The 27,202-nt window shown below is 40.2% G+C and overlaps 1 protein-coding gene across 6 annotated transcripts in view; it reads left to right on the top strand.

Moving 5' to 3' along the window:
- MACROD2 (mono-ADP ribosylhydrolase 2) overlaps positions 1 to 27,202 on the top strand; it is an 824,802-nt gene that overhangs the window by 527,920 nt on the left and 269,680 nt on the right. For all 6 annotated transcript variants that reach the window (XM_085054069.1, XM_085054070.1, XM_085054073.1 and 3 more), the window contains exon 7: positions 26,788 to 26,818. In XM_085054069.1, coding sequence (XP_084910195.1) covers positions 26,788 to 26,818 — 31 coding nt within the window. The remainder of the gene's footprint in view (positions 1 to 26,787; positions 26,819 to 27,202) is intronic.

Raw genomic sequence — 27,202 nt, forward strand, 5'->3', positions numbered from 1 at the left:
CTGTGGCAATTACCCTAAAGAATAGACAATGTATGTAATGAGCTATTCAGACTGGAAATTCAATGTTTTACATGCCATTTGGGGTGCTGATTTCATCACTCTCCCTCTTTTGGACATTGGAAGGACTATTGGGGGAGTAAAGTCTTATTCAAACAGAATAAAAGTCACAGTAATTTTGTTTTGTCCTGTAATGAATGATCCTCATGATTCAGTGCATGGGTCATGCTTGCATCCCATGGACAGACTTTGTTTTCCATGATTTTTATATAGCTAGAGTGGGTTTTAAAGTTTTCAAAGCTTGCAACTCAAAAGAGAGTACTGAAAATTCTTACATTTCTCCCACCTGTTTTTAAATTTAAGGATTATGTTTGCTTCTGCATTACTAAGGCTGAATTTGGTTTTCTCTATAACATCTATGTCCCCTCTGTATCTCTTTTAGCTGTCTACATAAGCCAGTTGTCTGAAATTTTACATGGCTTTGAGTTTTCCTCTTGGCAAAGCAGGGAAAAAATGAAAACAACAGGTACAATCTGTCCCTCCTAAAGTTAGCAGCAAAACTCTTGTCATAAAAATGCAATATCATTCTAGTCTGTGTGCAGATTCTTTTAGATGATAGGGCAAATTTGTTAGCACAGAGATTGCAAATTGTTTTGATAAATTTTATAGAATAAGCCCTCATTCATAACATGAGTCTGAATCACTGGAGGCAGCAGGGTGGAAAATATTGGATATTGTCTTCTTCTTGAAAAACAAACCTGAAACCAAGAAAACCTGTGGAATGAAATTAATGCCTTTTCCACTGTCCATTTGTGGGCTTTTATGCCAGCCCTCTGCCACTTAATAATTAGGATTACTGGAAGGTACAGGCTGGTGTGTAGGGAGAGGAGTCTGGGACACGGAGGTAGGGATATGCAGGGAGAAACAGTAGAGAATGAAGTTGGATAGTTTGCTGCCAAAGATGTTTTGGGGTTTTTTTTTTTGAAATTAAGTTTTTGGTTTCTCTAGACTCTGTCCAGTGAAGTTTTTAAAGTAAAATGCAATATCTTTCCAGAAATATCTTCTGCTAAACTTCAGTTACTGACTGTAATAAATATTCCTCACCAAAGTACTATGAATGTGTTGCAGTATGGATAGAATACATTATAACAGTGGTTATTTCTGGGTTTGGACTGCTGTAAACCTTATAAAAGTAATTTGCCTTGAGGGCATGGAAAGAGGAAGACATTCAAATGTGTGGTTACTTCAGCAGCTCTGGGTTTCTCCATAAAATTTCACAGTTTATGCTGAGGATGCTATATGGATCAGTGCCTGAATTATCTAAGTATTTTGGCATTCCATGGGCACGCTGAACTCTGGCATGATGGAGCAACTCCATGCAGCTCTGCAGGAAGGAGCCTTGGGAATTGTAGGAGAGCCTGGTCCTGTTATGTCAGGATAGTACACAGAATCGTGATGCTAGCCCAGCTCTTCCACATGGCAGCGTGTTTGACTTGATTTCATAAAACAAAGAGTGATAATCAGGTCAGGTAGGTGCAGGCATTGTGCAGTGAGCAATAAATGAAATAAAGCTGACCCCTGGATGTTGGCAGGAGGAAGGAGAGCAGCATTCTCTGTGCACATGGGGTCAGGTGAGGATGGGCAGGCCTGCTGCTCTCTCTGTACCCTTTCTCCCTAGTCTGAACCCAAAAAGGAGATGGCAGCAGAAGGAACACTTACTACATTTTGAATAAGGACCAGACAAAATGTCTGACAACTTGTGCCCCAGAGACAAAAATCAATACTTTCAATCAACCAGCAATAGTCCCAGTAATCCCCTTAAGCTGCCTTGTATTTCCTAAGAGCTAACTAGTGCCCAACAAGGCCAGGGAGAGCTCTCCCAGTACCTCCAGGAGTGGACTTTGGCATGACCTTGGCATGACCACAACAAATTTAGCCCTAATCCCATTTACCTACACAGGCTGGATTCATGGCTGGATGAAAGGTAGGCACAGTCATTAGGCTGACCCTGAATTTAGAGGATTTTGATCATCATTAATATGCAATGGAAGATTTCTTTGTTAATACTGCAGTTCTCAGCTGGACCTCCAAGCACTAGGTTTTGGGATTCCCCCTCCTTCTTTCTAAAGATCTGCTTCCAAAGAAGTCCCTGTGGAAGAGATTAGAACATATGAGCAACAAGTAGCTGTAAGCTGATTTTCAGGGTGCTGAATGCAGTGCCCATGTGGACACTGCAGACACTGAATCTTTTCTCTGTCAGCTCCTATAAAAGGAAAGTTTGTCTTTATGTTGGACTTAGCAAAGTTCCTTCGACATGTAATTTCTAAATTTCATTGACACAACACCTCAGATCTGGGCTGAGGACAGAAGGAAAATGAAGATTTGGAGTTGTTTTTGCAGTTCTGGTGAAATATGGGCTTTCACTTCATTGCAGCAGCTTGTCCCTTCAAGGTCAGGAAAGCTTACTGCTTTTTGGTTGTTAGCATATCAACTTGCAGCAAAGCTGAAAGGTAATCTTACAGCTCAACGGGGATTTTACAAGATATTTACAGTATTTTAAGGCTGTTATCAGGAAGAAATATATGTTAAAAGAGGTATTCAGAACAAAAACTGGAAAAGGTAAAAAACAGCTGTACTCCTAAACTAGGTGCTATTTAACTTTCTTTAACTAGTCTCACAGATTTCTATGATCTGAAGAGAAACCAGAATATTGTCTTTATCAAATTTGGTATGATAATTTATTAAGAGGGGAGGTAATAATACTTAGAGACAATACTCTTGGTAAGTTAGCATGAAATTTATGATCGTAAAGTTCAGAATTTCCTTTCATTTTCAGCTTCTGCTTTGCATCCACTTTCCTACAAAAGTAGTTATCCACCAAAAGCTGTCCAGGTAGCGCACTATTTCTTGCTTTCTGTAGTTACTAAGTGTGTTAATAGCATAAGAGATCCATTGTAGATATTAATGAATATGTTGTCTCCTAAGATGAATTGGAGTGGCATCTAAAAGATCCTGAAAGAATACTGGAAATTAAAGTAGTTTTTTTTTAAAAAAAAAGTAGCTTATGGCATGCCCACTCTTGTTTTTCTCTTCTAAACAGCCCAGCCTGAGTAACCTGAACATTTCAATTGTTTATACTACATTTACCTCATATTTCATTTTTTCATGTGATTATTGACCAAAGCATTGCAGATATTTAAAGGAAACCTAATAGCTGATATCCTTACTTGATAAGCTGTTTGTTGTGAAGTTCTGTATCTTACAGATCTCCAGTGTTGTTGAAAATACACACAAGGTAAAAACAGTGCTATACGAGAAGCATAGTTTTATACACACTATACTAGAAAATGCCTCTTATATATTATTTTCATATAATAAATAATTGGAATTTTAGCAATTTGTATTATTTCCTTAATGATAGGCAGTGGCATAGTGATAAATTTAGTCCCAGCAAGGTTTACCATAATTCGTTATTTGTTTACATGATAAGTAACATTTATATAAAAGAAAAACTAGATATTATATTATTAGTAATGATATATAATGAAGCCATATAATAGGAGAAACCCAATTATTCTATTAAGAATCATATGTGATGTAGGAACATTTTAGAAGAGAAGAATAAAACTATGTTTTCTCAAGATGAAGGCTAGAAAAGGAGACGTTTGATGTGTGTACTGAGTTGATTTTAAGGCATCTACTTACAGGTCAGGCTTTGTGATCATTAATAATCTCTTCCATTACTTAGTCTTTCTGTTATTGTTGTCCTTCTCTGTTATTTTTTTCACATTTGTCAATCATGCTTCTGACTCTTACCTGTAAACTTTTATAATCCTCTTAACTCTTTAAAGACAATCCTTTATTTTCTGCTTCTTACTTCAAACTACATGCTGGAAGAGCACAGAGATTATAGGGTTAGATTCACCACTACCCAGAGTAGATTTTATTTCCCCCTTAACTTCTAAGGGACTTCAGCTGACTTTATTAAAATAATAGACAGCCAAGGTTTCCTGCCAGACCCTCCCCCTTCCTCCAAGTCCCAAGAGCTTGCTTTTTCACTAAAGCATAGATGGAATATTTTGGAGAAGGAACTTGAAAGCCTTAGCCATCATCTCTTACCCATTAGAGCTATGAGAAATTGTTTGATGTGTTTTCAGTAGGCAGAGAATGATGCTGGAAAGGCTGATTTGCCAGCAGATTGGTCAAAACTGCACTAAGCATATAGAACAAAACAGGGTTTTTATTACCAGATAAAATCTCAGACATACTTTTAGCAAAGGGAAAGACTAGTCTACAGCAATCTGCTACACCTAAAGACATGTGACATTTTGACAGCCAGTATCACAATCACCCAAAATGTTACCCTGGAAGTTATAAATTCCTTCCAAAAGATGCCCAGTCTCTATGGATCAGCTGGGGAAGCAGGATCTCTTTTTTCACGTTCCCTTTCCAAACAGTTTAGGCAAATCTCAGGCTCCACATGGCAATTCTGTGTGTCTTTAAGCTTTTGCTGGGCTCCTGCCCTAGTAGTTATTTTGGTGCCTTTTTTAACTGCCTGGTTTTTAGCTTTGCAGCTAACTGTGCACTGAGGCAAACAAACCACAATAACAGCTCTCTGGCTGTTAGTCATGCCCATCCTGCACCCTTTGCAGACAAAAGAAGTGTACACGTCACTTCCCCGGTTGGGATAATGAGGTTTTTCTGTCAGTGTATTCTCCAGCAGACACCCCTCTGGCTGCTACAGCTGCACTCTGTGTGGGCTGGCACGCCAAGGCTTTGTCATAAGATCTCTGGTGTGTGGGTCTTGCTTCCAGGAAAATGATGTATAGGGTCTTTTTCCACCCCCTGTAATTAAATCAGCCCGTGATGATGATTGAATTATTGGTCAGACTGGAGAAAATCCATCTTCTAGCAGGTTGGTAAAGTAGCAGGAATGATTTCTGTTGTCCCAGGAATTAACTAGAAAAAAACATCTCATAGATTTTGGGCAGTGGTACACTGACAAATTGAGTCAGAGCTGGCTTTGGCATGACCATGTTCATGCTAACACCCAAATGGTAATGACACACTTGGTAGAAGAAATGTAACTCGTGTAACCATCTTCAGAGAAGATTAAACTACCTAAAAATAACTCCAAGAAGTAACCTACAAAAATAGGTTAATTAAATAGTGAATGGGCACTGGGAGAACAGACAGGGACTAATGTGATCATTAAGTTGACTCTATGCTAAATTTATTCAGTAGCAGAATTCAATTTTTCCCCAAGGTTAAAAAATGATCGTTCAGGAGTGCAGAGAGTTGTAGGGCAGCTGACGTCAATTGCCATCCCCTTCCTCTCCCCAGCACAAAGCACATCTCTTTTGGGATGGTAACTATATATATATATATATATATATATTATTATTATAATAGAACATTGCACAATTAAAACTGCAGGAATTTCTGATTACTATTGCAATTTTAAAATGGATCTATTATGTGAAGTTTTGCCATACAACAGTCAGATCACAAAGATGGGTCTGGTGAAACCTACTGTGTCTGTAGCTCAAGACAATGGGAAAATATTTTGGGAAGAATATCAACATTTTGGAGCTATTCCCATTTTACCCTGCTCATTGTTAGTTTTTCTGAGGTATTTTGTTTTAATGGTTGAAGCTGGAGGGTGTTGATGGATGTGGAGCCTGTAAACTTCAGCTGCTGATACAAGATTAGTGATCTTTATGACTCTCTTTATATTTGAACCCATGAATAATAGATCAGATGAGGGAAATGCAGTACTGTAAGCCTCAGGCAGCCCAACCTGGCTGAACTCAAAGAAAAGAGAACAGTGGGAGATAAATAATCATTTTGTTAACTTTTTCTCAGCTCATTTTTGCTGGGATCTTCTGGTTTTGGCTGTGGACCAGTCAGCAGCAGATTTGGTGTATCAAGTAGCTGTGATGCCCAGGGGAATCCTGGCAGTGATGTGACTCTGTATTGATCCCATATCTCAAGCTGAAGATCACATCTCTTGGAAGACAACTCTTTTGCTGATCTTTTACCTGGCCACAGTCCCTGCAAGGAGGAGGAGATGGAATAACTGGATTTTGGTGACTCTGTGGCACTGATAATATTCAGTAGTTGTAGTTCAGGATCCAGAAATTGGGTGAATTGCTTAATGCCTCCCAGGATAGACAGGGAAAGCTTTACAGCATGAGGCTTCAGAACCAGAGAGGCAAAAGAGAAGTTGCAGGTGAGCTTCATCCTGCAGAGATGTTTTCCTGAAAGCTGGTGTTTACTCTATACTGTTAAAAAGGACGATGTGCCATTGGCAAAGGCAAGAGGTGAGGCACTGGTGGTAACTTGGATGTACTTAGTGAGGAGAGCTGGGAGAAAACCCAACTTGTGAAAGTGACCAAAACTAGAAATCTGCAGGTGGGACATTTTGGCCATAGGGTTTCTCAGAGTGGCATTGGGGTTGACAAGTAGAACTTCTGACAGCCTTCTCTCCAGCAGAAGCCATCGTGCTCTGTTGCCATGTCACCTTGTAGTCCTTGGCCCATGACTCTGGCTGCTCCCCTAGGACAGCAGCTTTGGGCTAAGAGCCCCATGCCAGCTCAGCCTTCCAGCCTTGGATGACTCCACAGGCACGCTGCTGAGCTGAGGAGCTGCCTGAGGCTCTGTGTTTCTGCCTTGTTAGGGAAACAGGATTTTAATGTGTGGGGTTTTTTGTAAGCTAACATGATTATGTTAATGGTGTACCTGATTCATGCCGGTGATTTATTACATCATGAAAATGACTCTGTGAAGCCCCAGCCTTGGGCTGAGCTATGAGGGCAGACTGCAGAGAGCAAGGATTGACTGGAAAAGCTGCTCAGAGAGCTTTTATATATTTCAAAAATCTACAATTTCAAAACACTCTTAGAGGTAGAGTACACAAGGCTATCTCTGCACTTCACAAAGTTTGATTAGCAAAGTACAGCTAGCGTGGGAAACTTCCAAAAATATATTAGAGGTTTTTTCCAGAAAGAAACAGCAAGCATCTGTTTGATAAAACATAATCCAGCTGTGGTAATTAGATCCCAGTAGGACGAGTTCTGGTTTTATTTATCTCCAACCGAAGGTAGATTTATGATAAGATGTCATTGCTTCCAGAATGGAAATGGAATATTTAATAAAAAGCAGGGTAACAGAAACAAAAGCAATTTAATTTTGAATTTAGGAGTGTACCAAAATGCAAATTAATTCTAAAGTTTCTCACATTTGTATGCTACTAAGGTGAAAAGATTTCTGCCTTTTGTTTGTTGGATTCTTTTGGTTGGTTTGGTTTGTTCTTTTAAAGCAGCTGAATGTTTTCTTTGCTGCTCTGTAACCAGACATTGTCTGTCCAAAAGCACTTCTCACTGTGAGAGCTGCTTGTATTTCACTGTTATTATAGGAAGGCAGATAATGTGGCCAGTGTTTGTTAATGAGCAGCTGATGGACATTGTTTTACTACTAAAAAAACCCAGGAAATTATGGAGCTTTGCAGATACTGTGGAAGATGTGTCTGATCAACTAGTTCACTGATGTCTGAAGTCACCAGAAATAGCAGAATTCAAATCCATGCTGCCCAAGCTGCTGCTTAAGATGCAGCAGGATATCTCAAAGTGGGACTTCATGCCACTGGAGAAGCAAATCCTTGAGGTGGTAATGTGAGTGAAGCAAGTGTGTGTAGAGAGCTGAAATTCTTGTTCAATTGGTAGAGAAAAGCTATTGCTTTCAGCAGAAGTTCAGCAGTGACTTGTTTCCTGCATTTTTTTTGTTTCTCAGCTCTTTGTGCCTCATGAATTTGTGTTTGCTCTGAATATTAGGTTCTTTTGACTATAGTCTGGAAGTCAACATTTTGAAATTGTAAAGGACTAATTTATTTCAGTAGTGGAAAGTGGGAATACTGCTGTTGGGAGGCATCTGTATGAAGGATGCTGAGCAGGGCTGAGTGGTGTTTCTGTGCTTTGAAGAGTGCTTGAGCAGTTCAGACTGTGGGATACAGCCAAGTTTCATAAGCCCCATGTACTGCTGGGTCAGTGCTCACACTGTAAGGCTGGAAATAAAACCTGGGGCTTGGCAAGAAGCATGTTTCCTCTGCATTGCTGCTGTTGATGTCCAAGCTCAGATTCCGTTTCATCACCAGGCAAGGAGTTGGCTGGACTGGGGATGGAGCAGTGCAGTCGCGTGATGTGCTGCAGTGTTGTGTTCTAGATCAGATAAACTCAGGGACAGGAGTGTGCTGTTTCCAGAATTTCTTCTGCTGTTCTAACCCAAAAAGGCTGGGTATAAGGGGAGTTCATCAGCAGTCAAAAGAAATGCCCAGATTTGCAACCCAGCTGCAAATTTCTAGTAAAAAAACAAAACAAACCAAAAGACCCCAAAGGGAGATGAATCAGGCAGCTACATTTCCAACTCTGATACTGATTCTTTTTCATTCCACGTTACTTTTCATTTCATGGTGTTTTGTGAATACACTAGGAAATGAAGTTGTTTCATTTTCCACTGTGGTGTGGTGATACAGTAAATCTGTTCAGGCGCTCTCACTGACAGAGTAAAACTGCCACAGCCATGTGCTGAGCAACACTGGTCTGGCATAAAGTCATTACACTGGTTCATTTTCTAAAACCTTGTCATCTTAGGTGTTACATATCTGCACCTCACTAATTTTTTCTGGATTGAAATTTTTCTGCTCTGGTACAGCCAGCTCAAAGCTGACAGAAATGCTGTATGGGGTGTTCTGTCTCCTTCAGCAGAAACACAATTAGGAACCCATCAGAATCCCAGTCAAGGTTATGCCGCTGATGGATCCAGACATTCACAAAGCCTTTTCTGGAGGATGTTGTGTGGCTGTAGGAATGGTTTGGAGAGTGGGGAACACCCAGGAAGCTTGAGTCACTCCCTTCAGAAGATGCTTCAATTACCTAGCTCATGCTAATAACATGAACTGTGCTTTTATAAACTGAACAAGTTAGGGCTCAGCAAAAAGAAATGCATTAAGCCGGAAAAAATATATCTGAGGAAGAGTAAATACATGAAGAACTGTGCAACAATCTTAATTCTAGAGTTTTGTGCTTTTTGAATGCATTGGCAGCCCTAAAAAAAAGTTTTAGACCTATTTTTATATAGAGAGTATTATTATTACAGTAGATCCCCAGAACTAAAATGATGTAATTGGTAGCTAAGGAAGCATGTCTTTCTAGAAATGTATAGAAGATAGAGATAGGTGAATAAAAATTGTTTTGTTTGCCGAAGGAAATACCTTGTGAGCTTCAAAACCACTTTTGTTTTGAAGAGGTCTTATCAAAACTTGTTTCTCCCCCTCCCCCCTCATCTTTAATGTCATGGCATGCTTTTATAGCAAAGCCTGTTTATATGTAAATAGTTCCTTGATGGAGAAATCAGCTTAGTCAATATGCAGCAGCTTTCCTAGGGCTCACAGGTTTTACAGGGCTAAGAAAATCTCTTATCATGCTATGCTGCAGATAGGTTCATTTGAGTGGCATATTTGTAATATTTCAGTCCTTGAAAGTTGTCATAGTTTAACCCCAGCCAGCAGCTAAGACCTGCAGAGCCTCTCACTTTATCCCTCACTAGTGGGCTGGGGAAAGAGTCAGAAGAGTACAGTGAGAAAACTCATGGGTTGAGATAGGCACAGTTCAATAGGGAAATCAAAAGCTGTGCACACAAGGAAAGCAAAACAAGGAATTCATTCATGGCTTCCCAAGGGCAGGCAGGTGCTCAGCCATCCCCAGAAAGCAAGGCCCCGTCACTTGCAGGGGTCACTTGGAAAGCCCAGCGTCATCACTCCCGATGTCCCCTCTGTCCTTCTTCTTCCTGCAGCTTTCCAGGCCGAGCATGATGCTGGGTGGTCTGGAATGTCCTTTCTGCAGCTGGGGTCAGTTGTCCTGGTTGTGTTCCCTCCCAGCTCCGTGTGCACTGTCACTGTGGGGTGAGGTGAGGAGCATAACAGGCCTTGGCTCTCCGCACTGCCCAGCAAGAACTAAAACACCCCTGGGTCATCAACACAGTCTCCAGCACAAATCCAAAGCACAGTCCCATGCCAGCTACTAGAAGAAAATGAACTCTATCCCAGCCCAAACCAGTGCAGAAACACTGGCATTTCCCCCCACGCTTTCAATATGGAGGAGTGTCTCACCAGAAAAATGGCTTCTTGTTTAGGGTAGGTTCAACTGAGCCTATTGCTGCAGTTCTGGTAGCATCAGGAGTATGGTTTTCCTGAAATGAGAGAGAGAATGACCTATCCAAAGATTACACCACAGATCAGATTCAGATTTTCATGTGTCTGAGTTGAAACAGGACAAGCAATGCCTGAGACAGCTCTGCTGGAAGTACTTCAGGCTATGGCTTCTGTGTGCTCTTTCTGTAGGGTTTCCAGTTGCCCAGTTTGGTCTTTTTATTATGATGTTTTAAGAAAATATTAGCTCTTTGTCCTTAAATTTTGATTGAATATAGAACAAAGCTTACATGAAGCTGCTGTTCACACACCATGCATAATCCACCTTTAACTTCGTTTCCTCCTCATTTTTTCTCTATTGGGAGAGAACTGAATATATTGGTGAGATAAAAAATCATATTTTCTGTGGCTGAACTACCTCTGCATTTAATTTATGCAAAAGGACAGGTATTGACAAAAAGGCAGTGCCAGTAAAAGGTTTCAGTGGTATCAGAAGGTGACTAGATGCTGCCATTGATGGTCCAGCGTGAGACAGGATTGGCTTCACCCCCACAACAGGGACAATTACAGAGAACAATGTGTGCTCCTATTATTTTTATTTTAGGAGATCACTCTTTCTACTACCCAAAAGCCAATATTGCAAAACTTGAACTGTGGCTAGCACAGGTCTTTCCCATGAGAACTTTCTCCTGTGTTTTATAAACAAAGATAAAGTTTGGATGTTATTAAAACAGTGTCTCGAGGTTTGGACAGTTCAGGCCTGGCCAATCAGGGCTAGGGGGAGGTTTCTGACTGACCAATCTGGGTGACCTCTGAAAAGTCTATATAGGTTGGAATCAAAATAATAAAGCTCTCTTTTCTATGCCACACTGAAAATCCGGGTCTTTTCTCTGCTAGCGGCTCAACAGCGACATTGAACACTTAAGGTTTCAACTGAGCAAAACTCAATGTCAGCAGAGGCAAATATTGGGAATGCCATCCTATTGCATCCCCAGGCCTTTTGTTGCTGATCCTACAGCCTATTCCATTTTGACAAAGATCTGGGGTCCCCCTCTGAGTGCTGTCCTGCCTTTCAGCACTAGACTCTGGGCACAGACTGTGTAAAATACAATGCCAGTCTCTAGCACATATAGATACTTTCCCTTCCTCACTACTGCAATAAGAGATTGTTGGGTTTTTTCATTTTTTTAAAGGCATAGAGTTGCCTTATTCTAATTTATGATGACAAAGCTTGATTAATTTATTCTGTTTCTCATAATAATTAATAGCCTAGACTCAGGGTGAAGACAGCATGAATTTCATTGTGAAGTGTAGGATCTGGGTTGTGTTGAAAAGTGTTGCATAACAGCTTTATTTTTGTGGAGCAAAATTTATTTATTTGCTAGTTTCCTTTTGTATCTAATAATTAGGAACAACATAGGTAAATGTAATCTTTTTGTCCTGAAATACAAAAGAATGGACCTTCCTGCCCTTCATGAAGTGAATCATTATGCAATAGAAAAACATTGATATATTGCACTATAATTTGAATTATTCCAGTGTTAAAGTACATTTTTAAATTACACATAACACCAAGAAAAAATTAAATTCACTTTTGTATACAGCCATCGACTAACTCTGTACATCATCTGTCTCTTTTGGGGGTATTCAATTCATGATTATAAAGAAACAGTGAAACTATTGGTTTGGGCCATTGCTTCTTTGATTTAATTCACTTGTTGAGAATTAAGTTAAAACAATCAGGAAAATCATAGAATCCTAGAATGGCCTGGATTGGAAAGGTCCTGGCCTTGAACACTTCCAGGGATCCAGGGGCAGCCACAGCTCTCTAGGCAGCCTTTGCCAGGGCCTCACCTCCCTCACATTTAAGTTGGGGATGGACACTTTTCTGCCTCCTGCTTTTATTTTTCCACACAGCTACATGCAGTGAGAAAAGTTGTTTTGTGAGAAGGAAACATTAGTATTTTATGAAGTAGGTTTGCTACTTGTTTGTTCTTGGAGTTTCTTCATTAAAATACTGATACTGGTAAATTTATGATTTAAATTTATGATTTAAATTCATGTCTGCAATTACAGCCAAATGCTCTCTGAAACTCTTTGATCTTAGAGTAAAACTCTTATCCTCATCAGCTTTTCCCTTCTATCCTCCATCATCACACAATTGTCCTTCCAATTCTCAGACAAGGCTTTTCTGTAGGTGGAAATCCATTACAAGTGTCCTTCACTATCCTGAGTGATGGCATAGCCATGTCCTGAAAACTCTCTGGGCTTGAGGAGAAAGGACTACATTTTTTGCCAGATCACATTTGGATTTACTCTGAGTCACATTATGGGATTGGCCACTTTTTATTCCATGCCATAATGCTAGACCTATGGACACACTGGTTCTAGTATGGTAAAACATATTAGTGTTGATGTTAATTACAGGTGAAGTGGTAGCCAAAATCCTGAACTCTCTTAAAGTTGGTTTAGTTTAATGTGTATTTTAATTTTCTGCTTTTTAGTTCATAAAGAATTTATGGATTGTCTGGACTGATCCCAGCAGTTGAAGAGACCAAATTAGTCATAGCTTATGGTTTTTTATTGTTGGTGTCTTTAAGATGGCTTTTTAAGGACCAGGAGCCCACTGAAGAGGTAGTGTTAGCTGTTAGGATTTCCCAGAGTGAAACACCAACTTACAATTTGTCAAGTTTTTTAGACACTGGGTTTGAAGGAATAATTTGAAGGAGAGAAATGAGACAGCTTTGTGCTTCACTTGTAGCACTGTGTTGGTCATCAGCCACATCATCCCAAATACATTCCCTGTACAGCTAAAACCACAGTATTTTGCTGTATCATTAGTCAATGTGCCACTATTTCTATGAGGAGTTCTTACTGCCACAACATCTGTAAAATGAAATGATTTCTTCTGAGGAAGGAAAAGCAGAACCTTTAGCAGTGTGCTCCAGGATGGAGCGAGTGAAGCCAGGGCTGCTGTCACAGCGCTCCACACGCCAGCGAAGGCAAGGGCTGATGTTGCTTGCGGTGTATGGACTGAGAAAGGTCAGGCTCCACTGCTCAATAACATGGAATGTTCAAGCTATTTCTCTTGTTTATTATTAGAACAGCTCAAAACATGACTGAAAAGTCACATGTGTTGGCCTCCCTGTTTTCTGGTTGCTTCTGCTTGCTCTTAGAAGTGCTATTTTTGCCCAGCTCTACCCATCTGTCCTGGGCAGCATGTGCCCCCCTGCCCCTAAACTGAGCTAAGGATGAAAGTCTTGACTGTCTAGGCTGGAGACTAGAGTCGCCTACTTTATTTTTGGCACCAACTAAACTACAAAGGCTTGTGCTGCAGTGGCAGCCTCCCTCCTTGCTGGGTATTTTTGAGAAAACAAGCAGCGTTGTTTATTGACTGAATAATAGACCGAAAAAGATTCATGGGATGGAGAAATTGATAGCCTTTAGAAGGTATGGATTAAAAATCAATTAGCAAATGAGAAATGAATACAAAGAATAAAAAAGCCATTCTCTCAATGGAAGAGGTTAACAGTAGTATTAGGGGGAGTGGTGTCAGGACCAGTTTTGCTCCATATATTTAACAGCGTTTCCAGCAGTGCAGTAAAAAGAGGGTTATCATTTGCTGATGACTCAGAATGACTGACATTATATATAAACTTCAAAGACTTTAGATAAAAATTGCAGAATCCACAATGGAATCATGTAAATTACTAGCCCATGCATGGGTTCTTAATTAGTAGTAACTCCTTGGGGAGAAATTTTCTGAAAGTGATTTTGGATGACTTCTTGAAAACAGATCTGTCTGGAAAGGCAAATCAAATGCTCAACTCTTAAGGTGTTGCTGGGGATGTTATGTTTTGTAGGGGGCTCTATAATGAGAATCCTGCTCTCAGATGGAGCAGTTAGTTTTCAAAAAAAACCATACAGCAGAAGTAGAGATTTGTCAAATATTTAAAACATGATGAACATTGGTGTATTCAGTATGTTTATGAAAGGTGAGCATAAAACACGTCTTCTTTTGTCATCAAGATGAGGTGATGTAGTATCTTATGTTTTGGATTCAGGGAGCTGTTCATTGTGCAGTGATGAAATCTTTCCTAAAGCCTCCAGAGCAGCACACTGGGAAAAAATAAAGGAGACCAGAGGGAGAGAGGCTTTCACAAGGGAGGTGGGAAAGCTGCCTGGTGGCTGAGCAAATGCAGCAAGGATAAGGAGGGTTTGCAGTCCTTTTGTGGTTAGCCTTGTTCATTATGTGGAAAAGCAAGAACATGTGCAATAAACTCCCCTGCCTGATGACTTCTTCACAGGGAAGGGCTGCTCCAAAGGACAGCCACGGAAGAAAATGGGATGGAAGACTTGCTCTTCAAAACCCTGTCTTGGACATGGCAGAGGAGGCTTGTGGGATTTTGCCATTTTGGGAATTGCTGTTCTGATGCAATTCTCTGTTTTCTTTTTGTTTTTTTACAAAAAACCCCAAAACTGCACCACTTGCCCGCTTGTCCATCATTTTCTCGATAGTTATGCAGAAAGTTTGCTGAAAAGTGTATGAAGGATCAGACCACATGTGTGTCTTAGGCAGTGCCCTGCCTTTGCTTTGGCCAAAAGCTGATGCTCAGTGGGGAGTGTAAGGGTGGGGTAAGCATTTAACAGCAGTTGTCAGAATGCTTTCCTAGCCCTGCCTTTTCATCACTTAGGGATTTTTTGATCCACAGCTTTTATCTTCATGCTTTAAATCGCTCATTGGCTTTTTTCTTGGGTGAATTCATGTTATTGATTTTCAACTCCCATAAGCTTTTCTCATTTCAGTGACATCCACTGTTTTATGTGAAGAAGAATCTCCTTTTGTTCCTTTTTAACTTGCAACACGTTGGTTTCTTCTGATATCCCCTATTTTTTTTCTTCCCCCTGGAGGTTTGAGCTGAAGGAACCTTAGTTCTTACTGATGTAACATGATGTCACTGTGTGCTGTGCTATAATAACAGTTTTATTGTGGTGGTTATTTCATTGTGGAGCTTTGCTGATGTGAAAAGGGGAAAATGTACATGCTTTAGGTGAAGAGATTTTTTTGTTGCTCATTTTTGTTTTAACTTCAGCTGGTTTTTTAATTTTTTTTTAATATAGAATTAATTTTTTTAATATAGAATTAGTCTTGATAATCTGTTTAGTTTAATGTCGTGTTACTTAGAGCTATATTGCAAATTTAGCATTGTAATTCAAGCCTGCAATGTGATTATTATTCAGATATATTTCTTTTTTCACAACTAGGTAAGCCTTGACTGTAATAAGTTTTGAATATTACTGGATTCTTGAACTGTTTGTTAATAATGTCAGCTTTTAGGGAAATAAACACTGTGTCTCCATCTACTGGAAAAATACACAAAGGGACCGATGCATTTTGCACATATATAATCTCCTAGTGAGAATTAAGAAAACATGAGTGGGAGGTCTGTCAGATGTGGGCAGTGGATGAATGAGTCCCAGTGAGTAGGGTTTGAGGGGAGAAAGGACAGAAGGGGATGGAGAGTTACACTTTCCAAAGTACAACATGCAAAAGGTCAGAGCAAATGTGGCAATGCCTATAGGAACAGCAATAAAATCCCTTAACTAGTTGAAGAAACATTTAAAGGACTGGGGAAACAGATGGTGCATGAGTTAAAACTGTACAGGAGCAACTTACCTTCTGCAGCAATTTCAGCAAGACAGTTATTTCCGTGGTTGTTACTCTCTCATTCAATCACAACATGCAATTACTATAGCAAACCTTCTGTCAGATTGCACACGTTTTCACACTTGTCAGAGGAAAAGTCATAGATTAAACAATATGGTTTAAATTCCTGTTTAGTTATGAATTTCATAACTGTATTTTAATGCAAGACAGAAGCTGGAGTAGACCTCAAAAGAATAAGAGCCAGGGGAACAGGCTCAGGAAGAAGAACGAGTAGTGTTGGCCATACAGATCCCATGAGCACAAATGGAGATATATGCATGTTAATGCCTTCACATCAGTCTGAAAACAAGCAATTAGAGCCCTGTTCTGGAGTCACTACATGTGAAGAACACTTGCTGAAATCAGTGGGTGCTGGGAGAACAGATGAAAAAAAAGAACTGGGGCTTTAATACTACACCAACATTTCCCTCTTTGCTTTCATCCAATCTTTACCATAGCACATGATACAGAACCTTTCCATTAATTATTAATTCTCTTAAAGGAATTTGAAAACAAGAAACTGTAAAAACCCTTTAACCAGGCTAAACCTTTACCATCTTCAGATGCAAGTTCTTAATTTCATTCATTTTCCTCCCTGCTTAGGGATTTTTTGGTATTGGCTGTTTTTCTGTTAGTTTTCCCCTTCTCTGTGTCCTGTACTTGTTCTCCAGAGCTGGTATCTCTTTGACATACTCATAGCTGTAGATACATACAAGCTGCTTTTGTCTCTCATGCTAAATAGTTTGCATGAATGATAAAGTATTAGTAATGCAAGTGGTTATTCCTTATAACGTTTCTTGAATGATAATGTGAATAATGTGTCTCTGGTTTAGACCTTTTCATGTCTGTCTTTCCTTGGGGAAAAAAAAAAAAAAAGGAAAGCAACAGCACAGAGATTTCAATATGCTTTTTTTTTTTTTTAAATAAATGAAAAAGGCATCTGGGGGTAACTCAACCAGAAAAGACAGGGAAATCAAAGTGATAGCTATATTTTTGTGTTTCATTTTGATTGCTCTGTGCAGCTTTCTTCATTTGGGAAATATGTACTTTAAAAGAGAGAGAAATCTTTATGCCTTTTATTCACTTCTGCTGTTTTTGCCATTTTAAAAATATACATACCAGTTATTTCCATACAGAACATTTGAAAGTAGGAAGAATTTGACAAGTCATTATGTTACTTAAATTCAATAAAAAAACCTGTCTGGACCATTATATTAAACAGGAGGACATGGAAAATTAAAGTCACAATTCCATTTAAAATTGTTAACCTTGTATTTTTGCAGCAACACCTCTCGAGAGAAGCAATAAATGTCTGTAAGAGAATGAAAGCTGAAGGAACTTACAGAAAATAGACATATTTTTTCAGATTTTTTTTTCTTTCCACTTTTTCCATATGTGTGATGGCCTTTCTTGCATTGACACTGAAGTTTTATTGAGACAAATCCTGACACATTTACTGATGCCAAGGAAAGCATTATGCAGATTCATTCAGCTTGGTAGAAACACTGTTGGGGTTACTCAGAAAGAGGAAACGTGTCAGAACCTACAAACCTGGATCTGTCTCTCTTCAGGACTCCTCATTTTCTGAGTGCCCTGTGGAACACATTTCCACTGATTTTTCCAGAACCTTCTTTCAGGCAATGAGTGTGGTGTTTTCTGTTTCCTGAACCAAACCCAGTGTGCCAGAAATGAGGTATCCAGAGCTGCTGACCTGCTTTTGGTAATACTGGTGCAGCTTAACTTGTTCATTTGTGTCATTCAACAGCAGTTGGAAAGAGCAAAACCAGTGAAAGTAGGATTTGGATTGCTGTTGAAGCTGAGGGTTTCTTGCTGCCTCCAATGGCTCTGAATCAAGCCACAGATCACCATTTCCTGTAGCTGCTGCTTTCCTTGCACAGGCATTCCAGCAATGCTGAGAGCAAGGCAGGGCCCTTAGGAAAAACTGTAAAGTGGATCTGAGAGCAGATGTGCCCCAGCTGTAAGGGAAGTGATAATGGAAGCAGTGAATTTGGAGCAGGGCGGATGGCAGCAATCTGTGAGCGGGGAGGGGTGTGCAGAAGGATGGAAAGGAAAAAAACATAGACTGGGGTGACAGCAGATAATAAATAGGGAGGGGAAAAACACTGCACTGAGGGGACTCATGATAGCCATAGAAATATCTATAGGGACTGTGCCTGGGAACAGTAGAATATAAGCTAAAAATATAAATAACCTCCTTGGTCTTTTAAAAAAAAATCTCAAATCGTCTTTACTGTGATTTATGTCACCAGACCTCCTCCACAGAATTGCAGTCGCATAATCCACAACTGCTGTTATTTATTCTGGATAAAGAAGGCAATTTTGACTGTGATCTCCCTTGACATTTCCCAAGGTCTACTCCTGTCTCGTACCTTTCATCATCGTGTACTTCTTCAAGGCATCTCTCTTCCCTCTCTCAAAAAGAACCATGCATTGCAGTCTCTCACCCTGGACCAGAGTGACACAGACGCTACAGGTTAGGGGAGATCAATTGCATAGCCCTGCTCCTCTTCACCTGGGAGCATCTTTGATGTGTTGACAAGGCTGGAATCCAAATAAGACATTAACCCACTGTATTGCAGTGGTTAGGAATGATATAAAATAGCATCTCACTCAGCAAGGTATTCTCCCTTTTTCATTTTACAGTCTGTGTCAATGGCGGTTGGAACTATTAGACCTGCATTAAAATTACATATTACTTATATAAATGGGCGCTATAAATATCACAAATAGTAAAAAACTAAAATTACACTGAGGTTCAGGAGATAGTATGTCTAAAACCTTCAAAATTCAGGACATTTAGAGGAAAGCCTCAATATCCATCTGCCCTTAATTTACCTCATTATTCTTGTTTGTCAGAGTATGACCTCACTGCTATGTTAATGTCATTTCATAACTTTTCCTTGCAAGGTTGGCTCAGATCTGAATCAAACCACAGTAAAGGTGCAGCGGTATTTCCTGGGGTGCATTGGTTTAGATGAAGCAGTAAGAACAGGCCAACCTAGTGTTAAGGATGAAGAAATTGTTGTCACAGTGGTCAGTAAATACTTTTGTTGCCGAATATCTCCTTTCTAATGTTTTTACATTAATATATAGTCTTGTGGTTCCTTATTCCTTTTTCTTTTCATTTGAAAATATTATCCATGTAAAACTAAAGTTGATCTGTAGATGTGGCACAATATTGGTTTGAATGAGGGACCTAGAACTGAAATTGAGCTCATGAAGGAGTTGCCAGTAAGCATTCCACCTGGATGCTGGGAATGCTCGTGCTGCACTGGCTGTGTCCTCTCCCAGCAGCCCATGTGGGCTTGGGCCAGGCTGGCAATGCCTGTGTCTTCTGAGCACCAGGGATGTCTCAGCAGTGCCATTCCCAAGGTGGAAATCTCCCTGGGCTGCTCGGAGTCTGCACTGAGTCTAGCAGGTGTGATTCTCACAGCTGTGCTCCTGGACATTAAAGCAATGCACAGAGCTGAGGGTTCTGTGTAACTCTTAATTAACTCTGGAGAAACGGAGTGGATTCGCTGGCCTTGGCAGTCCCTGCTCATCTCATGGAGCTGGAGAAGTCTGGCTCAACATTTTTCATTAAAAGTAATTTTGTATTGAATCAGTGGAATAATATTCCTGTGGTTAGGACTCAGGAGAGAGAGAGAGTTCCTGAATCTTTCTGGCAAGCACATATGATTTCCTGTTCTGGGGGAAAGATTTGTTTCACCTAAATTTAGCTTGGGTATCTAGATTCGCTCTGTAGTCAGCAGCTCCCCATGAGAGCCATTCATTTGACCTGAAACAGCTGAATTACCCTCTTTATGAACTGCAGAGAGAACCTCAGGCCAGAAGTCCAGCCTGGAAATGGGCAAGCAGAGATGGAGTTGGATCCCAGCTTTCCTCTTAGCGATACACACAGCAGATGAGCTCTGTGGATACTCACAGGATCTTGTGAGTAGAAATATGCCAGTGGGGAGGAGATGTCCAAAACCCTGCTGTGCAGGTGGCCTGTAGGGCTGAAGGAATGGAATCCCTTAATACAACAGGAGCCTTAAGTTAATATGATTAAACAGTATTGTTAGTCTTCTGAAAATAGTACTTAGCCTTCACTAAAAAAAAAATAAAATGTAGTAAGAGCTGTATCTGCATTGTTCTTGTAAAGGAATTTGCATCTTCAAGCTCTTCTTCTCCTCAAAGCAATTAGACACTGAGAGTTCAGAGTCTCTAGAGGCAAACCTGGAAACTGCTCTGTGCTCTGTAGCACCATGAGGTTGATGCAATATGGGGCACATAGGTGAATGTTCTTTTCTTTTCTTGAAAAAGGAAACAGGGTTTTTAATTTCTTGTTCTTTGGCATGAAGGACGCTTGTAACTGTTCTCTGCTGGGGCTAAAAGCACATCACAGATGTGGTTCAAAATCAGTTTGTTGTTCATTTCAAGTCTGCTGTGGCACAGGATGGTATGGAAAGAAAAAAATAAATAAATCAGTTCTAAATTCCCATTTGATATTTTATTCTTTCCTTATCACCTGTGCTTTCCACACAGATGCTTTAATTGGTATTTAACTGCAATTGCTTCTAGACATCCTAGGCAGATACTTGTTACAATCTGGTTTAAATACAGAGGAGCAAAGAAAGCTGAGCCTCTGTGAATAAAATGGGTCAAGCCCAGAATGGTTCGATATATACCCAAAAATGTGATTAAAACCAAAGGAGGTTAGATGTTGGTGCCAGAAAATTGATGTATTTTATTTAATAAGGAAAGAGACAAAGAGAAATAAATGGAAAAGGAAGAAATAGAAAAAGAAGTGGGGCTGGGGGGGCGGGGATGGGATATGGAGAGAGTGACAGGGGTTAGATGGAGACATATCACCCTTCTGGGGGTCCCAACAGTGTGTCATTGTTCCCCTCCATCTGGTCTGCTGGGTGGTGAGGATCCCCCATCACTGCCACCACACTGAGAAGTATAGAATCCTGTGCATTCATAGATGTTTTGGGCAGGTGGTAACAAACTGTAAGATTTCAGTCTCCAACAATGCTGTCTGATAAGCTCAATTATTGTATTTCTGTCTGCTGTTGTTACTGTGCAAGAGGTGGACTGAAAGCTGGCTGAGCTGCTGGGATTTACAGGGTGGTGGTCAGTGGCACAAGGTCCATCTGGAAGCCACTCACTAGTCATGTATCCCAGGGGCTGACTGTGGAACCAATGCTATTAAAGATCTTTAGTGACTCAAATCATGGGGAAAAAAGCACCCTGGGGAGTCTTCAGACAGCAGAGAGCTGGGAGGGCTTGTGTTTAAACACCAGAAATGACTGACTTACCCTCTGGTTGGTCCAACAGCAGCAGAGGTTGCCCACAGGCATTGTAGGGTCTCCATCCTTGGAGATATTCCAGCCTTTGCTGACCATGGTCCTGGGGGACTGGCTTTAGGTGGCTCTGCTTTGAGCAGTTTGGTTTCATAGCTCAGTATTTCTAAATATAAATGGACGACGTTTTTAAAAATGTGTGCCAAAGTGTTGGTCTGTAACTCACCCATAAGTTTTTCACTCTAACCACAAATACTCAAATAGTTTCGACTAAAAAACAGGCAACCCCCACCCCACAACGGAGTTTGTATAGGGAGAAATCAAATTATTTGACCCAGTTTCGGCCCAGACCTCTACCCAGGCAGTAATTGAGCTATTACTTTTAATTACTGAAAGATTCTGAATTTGAAAATTTTAAAATAAAAATAGGGTGAGATTCTTCCAGTAGTGAACCATCCCAAGTTAATTCCGTATTACAATGCTCTACTATCTTGTGTAGGTCATTGTAGCATCTGGTTTTAATGTCTTCAGTAGTCTATCTTAAATTCATGTAAAGTTAGAATACATAGAGGCTGAAAAGAGTTTGTAATTCTTAGTAGTCATTCCTTGATATTTTTTCACCACACTCCTCGTTGAATGAATGTAATTTGCTTGAAGTTTTTGATTGCTTCAATTTAAAAAATTAGTTGTTATTCATTGTGTAAGCTGAGAGACATAATGTAACAATGAGAATATTGCAACACAGCAAACAGGTCATCAAAGGAAGAGCTTTCCTTGCAGCCCCTGATTAGTTTAGTTTGGTCAACAGGAAATTTTAAATATACCCTTTTTGTCATTTTAACCTCTCAGGTGGCTTCTCTCAATAATTGCTCTCTTGTGTAAATAAACAGACTTAAAGAAAACCTCAGCCTTTGTGGTGAATACTTACCTGAAGGGGTGTGACCACCATGGGAAACTTGTGGAGATCCTCTGGAAACCTGACAGTTGTTTGTTTTCTGAGCTGTGTTAAAATTCTCTATGTGTTTGTTACAAGTCATTTTAACTAAGTACTAGTCCTTCAATCAGCTGTCAGTAGCTTTGTGACAAGTTCACCACACACTGTTTGCCACACAGCTGTTAGATTTTTAGTTTAAATTTTATTATTGCTGCGTACCATTTTCTAAACCTGTTGTCCTAAACCTGTAAGCCACAGTACAGAAAGGATGTTTCATGCTGGGTCTGTATCTGAGCTTCAGCTGTAGTTGCTTCACCAGCACTTTGTCAGCTGTCAGCATCCTTTGAGAACCTCCCCATAGCTGGTATGTAAACTTTTGGGCTGGTGAAATAGCTGAATGTTTCTGTTTCTACCCAAAAAATTCCCTCCAATGTCTTTTGGCACTTGCCTGCCCAGTGTTTGACTCTGCTGAAGAGAATCTGCCAGTGTGTGAATGAGGCAGCTTATAGAAATGCCTTAAAGGCTTCTGTGTGACCTGCTGTGTTCGAGACATTGATTATTTTGGAGGTAGTAATTGGGGGTTTTTATTCTTTAAATATATAATAAACATGCTAGTATTGTCTGTAATGAAAAGTGAGTTTAAACATTCTTATATTCAATTGCTCAGGTTTTTTTTTCTCTTCACTTTCAGTATAGGGAATTATTTTGGAATTCTCTATTCATGTGGTTTTTTTTTGAATGCTAGTTACTTCCCAAATTTGCTGTTTGCTAAATTATGGTTCAGAATGATGACAAAAATAAAATTAATTCCAGGAGATAGGCTGGAAAATAGTATAAGATTTTAATTTTTATTTCTTCCAGATAATAGTAAAGGATTTTTTAAAGGCAAAAGGATAGAATTATAGTTAGTGGTTTATAAAATCATTTGGTGTGTAAGTTTGACCAGGTAAAAGCAGCAAAACTTGACTCTGAGTGTTTGATGTTACTGATCTCAAGCATCTGTATAAGTACCTGGTGAACAGTTTGTGCAGCAAAAGATGTACAATGGTCCCTGATATTTATGGCTTTATTGTGCCTTTGGAAGTTAAGTGTTTTTATAGAGGATGTTATTTTGGAAAGCATCTAAAGTGCACAAGCTTTTTCAAGCTTTGGCTGATGAACAGGAGTATCAGTAATGCAAGGAGCATGAAGTAATGGCTCTCAAATGGGAGAATTATTCCTCTTCATAAGATGATGCAGTTAAATCAGACAAGGATCTTTTGTGTTTGATATTATTTTTGTCTGCTGTGTTACATGCTGGAAGAAAAATGCTTACCTTGCATCTGGCTTGGCTGTGGCTGAAATGACAACGGGAGACAGGTTCAGAATGACGAGCACTTAATTTGAAGAAAGTCCTTGCTCTGTGGAAGCAATTAGGAGCTGTGGCTGCAGTAGGCAGCCTCTGGTCATGTAGACTTAGCAATTGTATTCATCTAATGTATAACAGTTAATACATTGCAGCTCAGTGTGAACTAGAGCCCCTTGATGTAGATAAGCCCTTAAGTATTTAAATACCCAAGTCCTTACTGAAATGTCTTGGAGTCCAACTTGGCCTCCGCATGGTGACTATTGTAAATGTTCCTCATGAAGCTGCATTACATTTCATCCTAATTAGCACTGCTGCTGCAGCCTTAGTAAAGACACATTGGATTAAAAAGAACCAGAGGCTGAGCGCCCACATCCTCTCCTACAGGAATTAAATCAATTTCAGTCTTACAGTGTTCACAGACCTGATTTAATGTGGCCTCTTACTCTGGACGATTGCAAAAGCACAGTAGTCACAGGAAGCTCCTGCCTTTATTACTTGTGTTTAACTCCAGAGTTGTGTCTGCTTTGAGTGCTAACAGGGTAGCACATCTTATTAGTCCCCAAGTAAAGGAAACATGCTATTTTGGTAGCAAAGCAATTAAAGGTTCGTCAATAAATAGCAGTTACAGGCAAGAAATTAGGGTGAGAAACACTTTTATTGTGGGTATAGGAATGAATGTTACCTACTGTGAAATGGAATTTTTTTTATTGAAATCAGATCTATAATTAAGTTATTATTACGCAGAGAAAAGGTTAGAAACCTTAACATCTTTTGTCCATAAGCCAAATATTGTAATATGTTGATATCCATGCTGTGAATTCCCCATTACTGCTCTGCCAGTAATTTCAACCTGGCATCTAGACTAAATTGTCTCCCTAGGAGCCAAGAGGAAACACAGTTGATATGTGATCTCGGGCATGGGGTTTTCTTGAATGAATAAAAGCACTGTCACATTTTACGAAATTACATCTGCTGGTTATGTGCTGTGATCATCTCTGAATGAGGGAGAGGGCAGAGCTCATCTGAGTTATGGCACAGACCCATATTCCAAAGGAACTTGATGGGATTTTATACAGTCTTGTCGCTCCATTCCAGGTACTTTCCAGCTGCATGGCAGAAACTGAAAGCAAGGTAATGCTTGTGCCTCCACAGTAATTTTCAAAGTGTTAAGAAACATGCACAACACACAGATTGCCCGCTGGAGCTTGCTGAGTGGCCTCAGAGCACGTTATCCTGTGAAAGGAGATGAACAAGTGTGACAAGTGCAGTGCTGAAAATGCACTTCTCATCTTCTCTCTCCTAAGAAGGAAGCTTGTTCGGATCCAGCATCCCAATACCCAGCTGTGCTGCCAGATGTTGGCAGTAGGTGCTGAGCCTGTCCCAAAGTGCAGCAGCCAGTCTGTAAACCCCTTCAAGATCCCTGCCATGGCTTTAAGTGGGTTGCTTTAATGTTGGGCTCGGTGATCTTAGAGGTCTTTCACACCCTGAAGGATCTGTGCCCTTGCTCAGATGCCGTGTCAGTCTGCTGCCCTTGCCCTGTGGCACTGCTGAATCCCCAGTGACCTGGGGGAAGCTGCTGCTCTTTGCTGCCCCAGGGCTGCAGAGCCACCCCAGCCCAAGGTCCCCCAGGTGGGTGGCTTTGTCACACATGTGGGGATCTGAAATTAGTGGTGGCACCTGTAGGCACCATGCAGGGTGTTGGCCAAGGAGCCACGGGATTGATGGAGTTTGGAGGTGCTGCAGGGCTGTGTCCCCTTACCCACATTTGTGGGGCCAATGGAGAAGGAACTGTGAATACTCTGTTCCTCACTTCCTGAGGCAAAGGAGTAACTAAGTCCTGTGTTGTTACTCAAGTTCTGCAAAGAACTGAAAGCACTTGTTTGGAGCTATTATTTCTTAATGTGTGGAAACTTAAATGGTGGTAAATTTTAAGGTCTTTTCCCTAACTGGACAAAATCATCCTTTATGCCTCTCTCTGATTGCTGGAGTATCTGCTGCCACCTCAGCCTGAGCTCTGTAACTGTGTGGTGGTTGTTGTTTTTTTCTATTTTCTACTCTATTCTTCATTTCTTTAAAGAGCTGATTCCTGTGATTTATTGGGTACAAACTACAAAGCTAAGTACTTTTCAGGATGTAAGTTGTAGTGGTTATGGGAAGGAATGAGACTATAATTCTCCTCCACTTTATTTTACTTAAGTATTTTCAGAGGGGAGGGGAGGATGTATTTTTTCCATTAGACCTCTCCTTTCTTAATCACCATTCTCTAATTAATTCCCTGGTTAAATATAAAGCAAGCATTAGCTTTGAATAATGTTTTCCTGTGTGATTAAGTAAAGAAGAATTCCTTTCTTTTGTGTGATGACTCATTGCTGGGGGATCTGGAGGGAGCCTCAGGGTGGATATTTGAGACTTTGGTCCCAGGTGCTCTCATACCTTAGAGCTGTGTCTGCTGTCAGTCCAGAGGTGGGAGGCAAAGGTGATATCACATATCAGCTGAACTCAAAGAAAATTGCCTCTTTCGTGAAACCACAGCTTTGGTTTTTCCTGGTGGAAAACTGACTCTGGCTCACAGAAATGAAAATCTCAAGACGACACATGCAGCTAGCAGAAATGTGAATTATTGTTCTTGCTAACACAGTGTCTGTAATGTTTCTTGTTGCATGATGTATGTTCTTTGGTGTCCAGGCTGCCCCAAAAATGTGCTCTTTCTTTCCACCAGTATCTTCCAGTTCCTCCCTCTGCATCAGTCTGCAAACCTTTGGCTTGTAGCAGTACAGCTGTGTTGGGTCACACCATAAAGCACACATCTGAAAGAACTGAGGTTAAGAACTGACTCAGAAAAGGAGATTATAGCAAATGAGGGCATGGCAAAGAGGCATAACAGGGTTTAAGCTGGCCAAGCTTATTTTACTGATGAGGAAACGTTGTCAAACTCTACCCAGATGATATATTTTTTTTTTCTTCTGTAGTAGGTTATGGTGTTAATTTTTAGCTCATAGCATTAAACTCAAAAGGCAGTTTTAAGAACAATTCTGGGTTCAAATGTTGCTCACAGCTCAAGGTGAGAAAGAGAATGCAGCTTTGTTAATGTGGCAGCAAAGAAAACATAGTGAGTATGTTTCAAATAATCACATGAAATGCCTGTAATTTGACTGCCATGACAGTGAATGCTACAGCATATAATCTCTGGGTGTTGAAAAACAGGGATTTAAAAATATTCTTGGTTTTGTTAAAAGGTACAGTAAACAGAAATCCCATTTAATTTTTTTCCTTTCATTTGTTTTACAGGCCTTTCCCTGCATTTCAACCGGAATTTATGGTAAGAGACTTCAATGTTTCTTATTCTTCCTCACTTTTCCCTATTACTGGTATTTCAAACAGTGATATTCCACATTAGATGTCTTATCCATCATTTTATCTTGCCAATAGACTTATACTGTGTTAAACAACAGAGATCCAAAGCCTCTGGCTGTGGCTGGATGCTGGTGGGCAGGGAAGTGGGATACTGTTGTGTAGCCCTTAGCATAACCCTCAGAGCCTGGCAGCTAAGAGCTGCAACTGGGATTACATTTCTGCAGTAAGCCTGAAATGCACTGCTGTGCCTTCAACAGGGAAAAAGAGAGGTCTGGCAAAATTTTCCATCCAGAAGGAAAGCAAGACAGATGCCACAATGTCCAAGATGGGTAAAAAAACCAAAATAAAC

Source organism: Lichenostomus cassidix, chromosome 3 (genome assembly GCF_008360975.1).
Source record: "Lichenostomus cassidix isolate B80296 chromosome 3, HeHo_3.0, whole genome shotgun sequence".
NCBI classification, from domain to species: Eukaryota; Metazoa; Chordata; class Aves; order Passeriformes; family Meliphagidae; genus Lichenostomus; species Lichenostomus cassidix.